We start from the raw sequence: 12514 nt of genomic DNA on the forward strand, positions 1-12514 counted from the left end.
AGGGCTTACAGGCTACACTGTAGGTTTTCCATGAAGGTTTAGCACTAGTGGACATGGTTGTATCAAATTAATGAGTTTAGTCTTGCTGCTGCTAACGATGTGAAATAACTGAACACCTGTGGCTTGCTGCAATTTGTTTGATGTGGTGAGTTTTGCACTCAGTTTGGTTCATAGTTTCTGCTTCGATGTCAGCAGGTATTAACACGCTCCCAACCACTTGTCTCTCACTCGTGTGTCATGAATTCATCTCGACTGAGAGCGATAAATTCTTCTTTAGTCTAAAGTATTCCATAAACATAACCTTGAAAATAAACGAGTAGGTCGCCAAAAACTCGTACATAAAAGTGTCATGAATGCGATTCTATGGTTATTGCGCGGGAGCTGAGCAGACACCGCATTTATCGAGAAGCCGCCCTGAGTTCCACGTAAGCTTTAAAAGTTTGGCCTATAGCTGCGGTCTATGACCTTGAACCAGAAGCCGCGCCCAACGACAAGCCACGCGACTTGAGCATGAGGACTTACGGTATTCACAAGAGAATATAAATTTTCTAGCTGAATAATTGTTTGTCAGTCGACATTTACAAAAGTTAAAGAGGCTGCAATTGCTAGAGCCATTTGTTCGTGTTAGTGAATTTTTCACCGAATTAAGTTAAATGACAGTGTAATAACTTGAAACATATTGTATTTATAGCTGAATAAAATGGACCATCTCTAGCAGCACATGGATAGCAACTACATTAATGGTAGTTGATTTGCCTCCACACTAAAAACTTATAATTTGGACTGTTTTGTAAAAAGGTTGTTCAAACCATGCGAATTGTTTTGCAATCTCGCTATAAGAACTGAATGAAGTATTGAACATTACTCCTAAACCAGCGCATGGATTACTACTGATCTGCGTGTAGAGTTGTACAACCATTACCTTTATAAATACATTGATGGGTAGACAACTCCAAAATCTAAAAAATTGTCAAACTTCATAATATGATGTGAACTTAGAATGTGTACTTTAGAATTAAATGTTAGCAGGCTGTCGATATGACAGAACAAATAAGAATATGATATGTGGGTAAACAAAAGTTCACAAAAGACAAAATATAAAAGAAGAGATCATAGATGTATCCAAAGCGGTTGGCGTGGTGGATCAAACTGCCAACTCCCATCACTGTTACTGACATTTCACTGATCCTCTTGATGTACTCACAAGCATTGACGAGTCATGACTGTTCAGCATGAGTGAGAAAAGGAAAGAGCAGACAACTCACATACCTTTGAAGTCGCTTGGCTGGAGTCAAATGAGCTGTCAAAGTAACCAATGAGTGCCGTCACATTGCAGTCACGGTCCAAGCAAAGCGAGAAGTCAGTGGTGAAGTTCAAGTCAGCAACACAGCAAGTGTTACAATCAATCGTCTGCAATGAAACTTAAACACTTACATAGTGAACAGACACTTGATACTCACTGAGAGATTGCGAGATGAGAAAACTGTACTGACCTTGACACAAAATGGTTGGCAGACGATGTGATCGGGAGATACCAACTGCACCAAACCATCCCGACACACCTGCCCTTTCATGCACGACATTTTAAAACCATAGACGTCGTCCCAGTAAGATACATGCTTACAGTGTAGGGCTGAGTCAGAGGTCGCCATCAAATAGATTTTGCATTCATTCGGCCACACTAAAAGGGTAATACACTATTAATACAAAGCTAGAGATATGTTCCACAGTCAGAGATGTATGCTAAAATTATAGATGTAACCTATAGTTATTGAACCATCAACGCCGAAATATATATCCTTCTGCTGCAATTTTATCTCGCACATAGATATACAGACAATACTTGTGCGCATAACCATGGAATGTTATGCGTTATTGTTATGCATCTATGGTTATGTACCATAACCATAGATGTATTTTACAATCATGAGGGTAACTGACAGTAGATGATGCATCCGTCAGCAACTACAATTATAGATGTAGATACACCCTATAACCAAAGAAACACCCTACAACAATAAATACATTTCATGAACCTATAGAACTATCCTAAAACCACAAACAGAATATCACAGATACAGTAAGTCGTCGCATCACAACCGCATTTGGTTCCGACCGGCCGTAAGACGATTCGGTCGTAAGTCGATTCTGTATATTCTGATCTAACTTAAATGAATTTAGCTTACTAAACATATACTTGAAGAAAGTTTTGGTATGTATTTTAGTAAACTTCAAAATTTTAACTAAGATTTTAGCATTTATCTGTTTGCAAATCCGTTTTTACCGTCTAACTAATAGTCTAGCAATAGTCTAACGAAGCACAAGTATCGTTGCCCTTGTCCTTGTATTATGAGGTTTCTGACACTGTTTCACAGTGACAAATCACATAGAGTGTCAGAATGTACTGACTTTCTATAATCAAGATATGACATAACACACCTAATCCACCCTCTTTAAGCCATTTGTTGCGTGCAAATATGACAGAATCCAGCATGGACTCAAAGAGCAGGAAATAGCCCATCCACTCGGATATGATGATATCAACTTTAGCTACTGGTAGATTCACCTCCTCCATCTTACCCTTGATGATGGTTACCTTGTCTTCTAGATCATTCTCCCTGCAGTGACAATTAGCCTACTTAGGGAGATCATGTTACACGCAATTTACCAACTGAGATTTAAACCTGAAAGCCAACAATGGACAGACTTGCAACAGCACCTAACTATAACATCAAAGTAGCATAGCAACAGAGTATTATAGCAACAGAGTAATATAGCATCATCAGTGTATTATAGCAACAAAACATTATAGCAACAGATTATTATAGCAACAGAGTATTATAACATCGGAATATTATGGCAAGAAAATATTATAGCACCAGACTACTATAGCAACATAGTAATATAGCATCATTACAATATTATAGCAACAAAATATTAGAGCAACAGAACATTATAGAACAGAGTATTACAATAATAGAATATTATAGCAACAAAATATTACAACACCCGACTACTATAGAAACAGAGTAATATAGCAACATTAGAGTAACCTTCATTTTTTCGAGACGTCATTTTATCGTTGTCGGCCATCTTTATAGACAATTTTATGGTTAAAAACACGAAGCTTTTGCAATGAACTTTTGAAAGGGATGCTTTTGTTCACAATTTTTTTATTATAGTATCAAAACAACACCAAAAAGTACTATTAAAGAAAAACAATCGTTTTCTACAAATATGGCGGCTTTTTCGCGAACGAGGGCATGTGCAAACGGCTTGATGACGTCAAAAAAAAAACGATGGATTATAGCAACCAAATATTATAACACCAGACTACTATAGTAACAGAGTAATATAGCACCATTGAAGTATTATAGTAACATTATGGTTGATTATTATTATGAGTACAGAAATACTTCTACATGTAATAGTGACAATGGCATGACCTTAAAGAGAAACACTATCACAGAGAAATCACACTCACTACAACTGCACAGCAATATAGTTTCTATACTGTAGCTTTAGCACAAAATAACCTGCATACCTGACAATGGCCATAGCCTGGTAGACGATATCAGACATATCCACGCTGATGACTTGAGTTGCTCCAGCACTCGCAGCAAACAAAGAGAGTATACCGGTACCGCAGCCCACATCTAGTACCACCTTCCCTCTAAACAAGTCACGGTTGGAGCAGATGGCTTTCTTATAAGCACCTGTCCGTATTGTGTCCTACAAGAAGGGGAACATACATCCGCTGCATCTCAAGGTGAACGCAATAGAGATACCTACAGCATCTTAAAGTGAACACAATAGAGGGGGATACCTGCCGCATCAGCAAGGTTGACTTGCAATAAAATTCACATTACGGTTATTTAGTATAAAAAGGTTCAACATGTTTTACTCTGTTGTGTTGTAGGCGCAAAATATGTGGAAATGTGATTACAAGCTCTTAAAAGCGAACAGTTAATCGCAGCCATCATGAAAACGCTGTAGGTTGGAATCCCTTTCCAATAACTAATTTTTACGGTAGGTTTTGAGATATCAGTGATCAAAATGACAGCATTGCAATGATGATGAAAAAGACATCTAAGGACAATAGACATGGTTTTATTGAATGTGTGAAGTATATTTGTGAAAATATTTCGACGAATGAGGTTGCATGAAAGTGTAAACAGAAGCCATCGTGTACAACTACATCCCATTTGAGCCGTTTGAGAAAGGGATTCCAAACTACGGCGTTTTCATGATGGCTGCGATTAACTGTTCATTTTTGAGCTTTTAAAAGCTTGCAATCACATTTCCACATATTTTGCACCTACAGCACAGCAGAGTAAGACATGGTGAATCTTATGACACCAAATAAATGTAATGTGAATTTTGTTGCATGTCAACCTTCAAGGTGAACACACTAGAGGGAGATACCTGCAGCATCTCAAGGTGAACACAGTAGAAGGAGGTACTTGTAGCATCTCAAGGTGAACACAGTAGAAGGAGATACCTGCAGCATCTTAAGGTGAACACAGTAGAAGGAGATACCTGTAGCATCTCAAGGTGAACACAGTAGAAGGAGATACCTGCAGCATCTTAAGGTGAACACAGTAGAAGGAGATACCTGTAGCATCTTAAGGTGAACACAGTAGAAGGAGATACCTGCAGCATCTCCAGGTGAACACAGTAGAAGGAGATACCTGCAGCATCTCAAGGTGAACACAGTAGAAGGAGATACCTGCAGTATCTCAAGGTGAACACAGTAGAAGGAGATACCTGCAGCATCTCAAGGTAAACACAGTAGAAGGAGATACCTGCAGCATCTCAAGGTAAACCCAGTAGAAGGAGATACCTGCAGTATCTCCAGGTGAACACAGTAGAAGGAGATACCTGCAGCATCTCAAGGTGAACACAGTAGAAGGAGATACCTGCAGCATCTCAAGGTGAACACAGTAGAAGGAGATACCTGCAGCATCTCAAGGTGAACACATTAGAAGGAGATACCTGCAGCATCTCCAGGTGAATGGAGTAGTGAGAATATGAGCCTATGTAGCTGTCATCTTCCTCTTCTGTTAGTCTGTGCACATCTGAGACATTTCTCAAGTTTGAATGTAATTCTGGTGCAAGTTGGTCTCCGGAGGCGGGAGTGCAAGGAACTGAGTCTATGAACCTTCTTGCAGATGACCTAAGTAGAGGGGATAGCAAATGAATATGTCAAGTACAACCAATCAGTTCATTTCCATGTTTACAGTATTCTCAAAGTATAGTTCTGAAAGTATATCTCAACCAGACAGTCAGGAGAGGTGATTGAGTGAAACCCCTAACCTCAACATCACAGACAACGCGTTTTACGAGTGATAACATTTATTATGACCTATATTAAAATTTTGTGCTGATGATTGGATAAAGAAGAGATCTTATATTTATCTCTTGTGGACTTTTTTCATATACCCTAAGAGACTTATGTATTTGCGTCATCTAACTTTCGCATTTTCGCGGTGTCATCCTCTCGCGAAAATTTCATGAGCGAAACTAAACTATCATAACGAATGAGCGAAAATGCGAAATTAAATAGCTTTGTTCATTGATATCCACAATAAAATCGTCATATTAGAAATGCAGACAATTTTTGTCTGTGGTTGGGATCAATGGGAAATTTCTGGTAAACTCATTATAGCTAATACACCGACTGAGCAGCATGAAACGCAAATTAAGATGATATCAGTTTAGTCACCGAATTTGTAACTGATGAGGATGAAAGTCTGGTAGGTGAAGTCATAAAATTGAAGAATAACTATTGTAGTGATGAATTTTATTACCAACCAAAAACAATATCAACCCTCATCAGGTCCAACCACATTATCTCTTTCACTGCCAACCATGTACAAATTCGCCATCAGCCTAGTGCCAGCCATTTTACTGAAATTGCCGATATTGCTCCATGATATGCATACCGTAAGTCCTCATGCTCAAGCCGCGGGGCTTGTGCTAAAAAACGGATGACTCCCGAAAGAAAAAATAATCCTCCAACAAGCCGCTTACGCCCACAGACCGCGGCTAATCACCAAGGTTTTGTCGTCCTTGACCCCTTTTGAGAGCGAGAGTGTTAAGACGAGTTCCGCTATACCCCCGTCCTCTTGAATAAGAAACTAGGTTACATCAGTACACGTGAAAAGAATTTTCTTTTACTTCCAAGTTCGAATTAAAATTCCTAAACCCTTGCATCTGTAACTTATTTGCCATGTCTCAACTAGATTTTTATTGCGCTGTTAGAGGGCTTCACGTTTATGGAAAGATGTCGGTCAAAAATGAAACGGTTTAATAACCTATGACTGCGGTGAGTTATACATTAGCGATAAATTCTTCTTTATCTACAGTATTCCATAAACATGACCTTGAAAATAAATGAGTAGGTCGTTAAAACCCCGTACATAAAAGTGTATCATGACTGCGATTCTTTGGTTATAGTTCGGAACTGAGCAGAGACCGCATTTATCGAGAAGCCGCCCTGAGCCCCACGTAAGTTTTAAAAACTTGGCTTTAGCAGCGGCCTATGACCTTGAACCAGAAGCCGCGTCCAACGACAGGCCGCGCGGCTTGAGCATAAGGACTTATGGTACAGTATTTTTTCAAGTTCAATCTCTATCTAGAACATTTTTGTTACATATTTTATTTTGCCAACATTTTAACCAATATTGCTATGCAGAAATTCAATGTATCTCTACTTGTGCGCGATGATAAGGCTATGTGAAGCTACGCTCGATCCGAAGCTAAAACGACCCTCCACAATGTTCCTTACTCTTACAAAACTATTACTTTCACCATTGTCAGAGACAGTGCTGCTACTTTAATTATCTGTATAATCACGAAAATCTAAATATCGATTGACTATAATGTCATCAACAACTAATTACCTGTTTTATGACTCGCGCGCGGTAGTTAATGAACTCACAAAAAAATGTTCGTTTTTAGATTAGAAATTCTCAAACAAATTTGAGAATTGAAATTACTTCGTTGTTTTAGGCTGATTTTATAGAGAAATCTTCGGACAACACAGTCAATTTCATAAAACTCTTAAAGATTGTGGGTTATGTGGTCAACGAATAATAAAATCAGGTTACCACGCAATTGCTGAGAAAGTTCAAAAATGCATTTATGGCAGTGGCCCCTAGAAAACGCATAAATGCGTATATGGCAGCGAAAGGGTTATACAGTTTTGGTTGTGAAGTTGGTCGTTACCTATCTATTTTCTTCTTTTTGGGATTCGAGTGTGAAAGTCACGGCGGGAGGGACCTAGACGTCATTGATAGTCCAAGAAACAAATGGCAGCAAGTGATCAAATGAATTATCGATCTCACCCAAACATTTAAACCTGCGGTTTACAAATACGAACTAGTCCCAAATTGAATTTTTTTTTCTTATTAGCGAACTGGGCCTGAGGAATGTAATCTGTTTTTTCCACTGCATTTATTTTCACATCGCTATATTTTCGCATTCATCAGAGCCGCGAAATTAAATTGCAGCGAAATTTTACTCTGTGTGCTACTCACGAAACTAAATACTAGCGAAATAAAAGTGTCCTAGGGTATATCACTATACACGTCACGAATAACGCACTCGCTCGAATCTGAGCGTTTCAAAAAATCATTTCATTCAAACGCATATATCCCTGGACAGGGTTAGTAGTCTACAAAGACTAAAATGACATCAAATTGTAGCTGATGTTTAACTGTTATCAATCTTGATTTTATTTGATTGAATTTTTTGACGCAATCACATCTTTAATGCTGCTACAGGAGGATGCTGCGTGTCTTAAAATTTTGAACATCTAAGAGGGCACGAATATTTCAGTCGGAGGAAAAACTATTGGAGGAAAAGTTGAACCGTAAATAAAACAATGATTATTAGCAAAAACATTGACAACTGAAAGAAATACCGACTACTGAATGAAACATCGACTCACCTGAGACCATCCAGATCGGCGGCATAAGCGGCCTGTAGAGTATCCAAGTTAGCCTTCATCCTAAACAGAGACAACAAACATTAGAGACCGAAGGGCGACTGAAACTGGTGAAAGAGTAACTACAGTGAAAGAGTAACTACAGTGAAAGAGTAACTACAGTGAAAGAGTAACTACAGTGAAAGAGTAACTACAGTGAAAGAGTGACTACAGTGAAACAGTAACTACAGTGAAAGAGTAACTACAGTGAAAGAGTAACTACAGTGAAAGAGTAACTACAGTGAAAGAGTAACTACAGTGAAACAGTAACTACAGTGAAATAGTAACTACAGTGAAACAATAACTACAGTGAAAGAACAACTACAGTGAAACAGGAACTACAGTGAAACAGTAATTACAGTGAAAAAGTAACTACAGTGAAAGAGTAACTATGTGTACGGTGAAACAATAACTACAGTGAAACAGTAACTACAGTGAAGCAGTCGATAAATCAGCAACCTCTTAAGATGCTAAAACGAAGTCACGTGACAGAAATATTATTGCAGTAACAGCAGTAGATAACATTACAGATTTTGATTTCAATAATTTGTTGTGTAAATTTGACCAGTTTCCAAGTTTTATCAAATTTTAAAGTAGTGAAAGTGGACAGAAAAATTTGCCATCTTAGCAAAATATCGTTCAGAAACAGCTGCAACGTTATATAATCATATTAAATCGCCCACTTTTTTAAGGTTGACTTGCGACAAAATTCACATTAAAGTTATTTGGTAAAAAAATGTTCACCGTGTCTTACTCTGCTGTGTTGTAGGTGCAAAATATGTGGAAATGTGATTACAAACTCTTTAAAGCTAAAAAACGAACAGTTAATCGCAGCCATTACGAAAACGCCGTAGTTTGGAATCTCTTTTTTCCGATGACGTACTCATTGTATATTATTGTTTTGGCACATGATGTTCTCACATGAATTGAAAGGCCAATAAAAGGCTCAATATAAAATGTCTCGTAGCACTAGTTTATGACAAACATTTCGGGTTCTACCGGATAGCCCTTATCAAATGTAGATGCTCGCTACATTACAGTTTTGTTTCAGTTTGTCATAATCTAGTTTGTCACCATCTAGTCATAATCTTATCATGTGAAGTATATTTGTGGAAATATTTCAACGAATGAGGTGGCATGAAAGTGTAAACATAAGCACATGGTGCTCAACTACGTCACATTTGAGCTGTTTTAAGAGGGATTCCAATCTATGGCCGTTCTTGTGATAGCTGCAATTAACTGCTTGTTTTTGAGCTTTGAAGAGCTTGTAATCACATTTCCACATATTTGGCACCTACAACACAACAGAGTAAGACATGGTGAACCTTTTGATACCAAATAACTGTAATGTGAATTTTGCTGCAAGTCAACCTTTAAACTAGCTTATCTAAAACTTGTCCATGAAAAATACTTATTTAGTGGAGAATGCATGTACATGTTTCACACAGACGACTTCTGAGAATAACTAAACTGTAAGAGCAATTTTTTAAATTTCATATTTGTGTGAAAAAAGAATTTGTGAGACGCACAAACCGATTGATGTAATTCTATAACCATTGCTCGCAAATCTATGCAGATATAAAATACCAAATATAAAATACGGTTTGCTTCAGTATTTGTGAGGTCTGCTTCGAACTTATGTTATAATTATCAGCCATGTTGTTAGAAGTTGTGGCCAACAGAAGCACTTATGTCTCGCATTGGCTAATCATCGACATTGACATCAAGTATCATACATCCATGTTTTGCTGAAAAATCGAGCTATTTATGTCCCAGTATAGAACTAGCATCGTGAGTGTTTCATCTCCAAAAATGTTTTTTGTCGTTCTTTATATATCAATATTGCTGAAAATATCATGATTATTTTGTTATATATGAAAAAAAATTTAAAATGCTGTCGATTAACCTTCAAGAGACAAGCCTCCATAACTGAAGGCAAAAGACTTGACATCTTGAGTTATTCTCAATATACGTTGGTAAGACAACTCTAAGAGTTAACAATTTACCACTTCATTTGTTGTTACCGTACTTTTCGAACTATAAACCGCACCCCTATATAAGCCGCATCTGTTTTATTTTCCAAAAACGATAATAAAACAATACATAGGCCGCACCTTTGTATAGGCCGCAGAGCTCAGGACGGTGCTTTTTAACACGGCAGCAACTTTGCTGTTTAAAACGGAACAGTGTCTAACGGCACTGTTTCGTATTAACCGACACTTTTTAACCTAGTGCCAAACGGCACAGTATCATTAGGCATTGTTTCATATTTTCTTTCACCGCTAAAGGCGCACTAACCATAGATTACGGTATGGTTAATGCGCCCTAGCGGTGAAAGAAATAGCCACAGATGAGCCGCACTCTTATATAAGCCGCACGGCTCAAATCGTCAGAAAAAAGTAGCAGCTAATAGTCCGAAAAGTATGGTAATTAGTTCATGTTGACAGAAGAGAGGACATAGCGGATATGATGTCATCAACTTGACTGAATGATTTAGCAATAGACCAGATTATGTAATATGCATTATAATGTAGTATATTATAATGCTTATTATAATATACATTATGATATGTCTTATATAATGTAGAATATTATATAATTGTATATTTATTATATTATTATATAAATATATATAATATATATTAAATAACATACATAATATATATTATACAATATTATATAATTACATATGAGTCGAATATTAAGATGTCACAAGTACTAATCGTACTTATTAGCAGTATAGTTACTTGTACTTCGTTATTGTTAATAGCATTACACTTATTATTGCTCGTGATACTATTTGAAGCTTTGATCGGTATCGATACCGGTAGATATCGACCGTGTTTAAAAGTTGCCCAAGCAGCATTTGTAGCTGCATTAAAAACATGAAGACCATCCATCGTTTTGCGATACAAACTTACTTGAACTATTTCCTAAACAGAATTGGAAATTCCAAATCACTAGCGTCTGGCAGTGTCGTATAGTTTCACAGAGTCCCGTGACCAAGAGCCGGAAACAAAAACGCTTGATTCCAAACAAACCCGATCGACATACTGATCTCTAATGGAATATTTTTACCTCGCTCTCAACATCTCACTCTTTTGCATTTACTTTACTTTATTACAAAAAATCACTGGTAGTTTCTTGTAGAGAATTTTGTCTTTTTTCAAATGGTGTATAATACAACAATCAATTTCAGAGCGACTGCCAATGGGAGTAATTTTTGTTGGTTAGTGTTGCGGTCTCTCCATTATAACTTATATAAAACAATACTGGGCGCGGCTTATTTGTTTGGAGCCATGCGAGCTCCGATATGCGCATCCGTTAGCAGCGAAACTCTGTGAAGTTATACAGCTCTGTACTGGCAGAGTCATATAGCTTTAAAAAGTCTCGCGACCAAAACCGGAAACAAAAACGTCGGATTCCAAACAAACCGGATCGACATACTGATCTCTAACGGAATATTCATACCTCGCTCTCAATACCGCTCTTTTTTGCATTTACTTTACGTTTTTAAAAAAACGTTATTAGCAGATTTTTGTAGGAAATTTTGTTTTCTTTCAAATGGTTTATGATACAACAATCAATTTTAAAGCGACTGCCAATGGGAGTAATTTTTGTTGGTTAATGTTATGGCCTCTCCATTATAACTTATATAAAAAGAATAGGCATGGCCCGTTTGTTTGGAATCGAGCGAGCTCCCGTATACGCTTCTGTTAGTCGCGGGACTCTGTGAAACTATACAGCTCTGGCGTCTGGTTGCACCCAAACATAAAGGACAGATAGAGGGAGTAAATTCCTAAAAGTAGTTTTGACATATTGTAAATCCAAATATAGAAAAGATGTCATTGCGTAAATTTCAAGACATTTTAACAACATACCGCTCGACCTCTTGGGCTTGATGTATCAAGGTTTGGTACTGCTGAAGAGGAACGGTGATGGTTTCGTCAGAAGGAGTGGCAGGAGCCAACCGACGAAGTTTCTCCTGGTACATTTCAAAGTCTACAGAAAAAAACGATTTTTTTTTAGTTTTATTGGAAAGATACAAAGAGATTCTTCACATAAAAACAAGGAATGTTAGGGAGGATGAGGCAGCTTGTAATGCGAGCAGGAGGCGAGCACAAAGGAGTGACAATAGAACTTGCAAAATTAGGATTTTGATTATATTTAAAAACATTTTTTAAATATATGTTTAAAGCCCATTTAAACATATATTTAAAAAATTTGGCTCTTTCACACTTTTGATCGATCTAAATGTGAGAAAAGTGTCAGTATAATAATATTACAACTGGATGAAATCTCAAATAAACTTGAGTGGTGATAAACATGGCTTGAGTGGCATAACAGCATGACACAGACGATGTCACTCAGAGGACACACAAATTGACATGCGAGCCTTAGCATTCTGGGACGGCGCTAATATGTCAATTCTCTCGTATCTCAAATCACTTTTTCCTATAAAAAATAACTAAATACAAATTAATCCGTTCCCACTGTCTAAAAAACCACCTATACCAGGATATT

The 12514-nt window shown here is 37.4% G+C and overlaps 1 protein-coding gene across 1 annotated transcript in view; it reads right to left on the bottom strand.

Annotated features, from left to right (window-relative positions):
• The window catches only part of LOC137404212 (uncharacterized), a 30665-nt gene that overhangs the window by 1231 nt on the left and 16920 nt on the right, over positions 1-12514 (bottom strand). The window contains exons 5-11 of the mRNA XM_068090373.1: positions 11872-11992; positions 7955-8014; positions 4996-5176; positions 3545-3732; positions 2440-2618; positions 1494-1681; positions 1270-1410 (exon numbers count right to left, since the gene is read on the bottom strand). Of these exons, the coding sequence (XP_067946474.1) occupies positions 1270-1410; positions 1494-1681; positions 2440-2618; positions 3545-3732; positions 4996-5176; positions 7955-8014; positions 11872-11992 (1058 nt within the window). The remainder of the gene's footprint in view (positions 1-1269; positions 1411-1493; positions 1682-2439; positions 2619-3544; positions 3733-4995; positions 5177-7954; positions 8015-11871; positions 11993-12514) is intronic.

The sequence above is a fragment of the Watersipora subatra genome, chromosome 9, assembly GCF_963576615.1.
Source record: "Watersipora subatra chromosome 9, tzWatSuba1.1, whole genome shotgun sequence".
Classification (NCBI taxonomy): Eukaryota; Metazoa; Bryozoa; class Gymnolaemata; order Cheilostomatida; family Watersiporidae; genus Watersipora; species Watersipora subatra.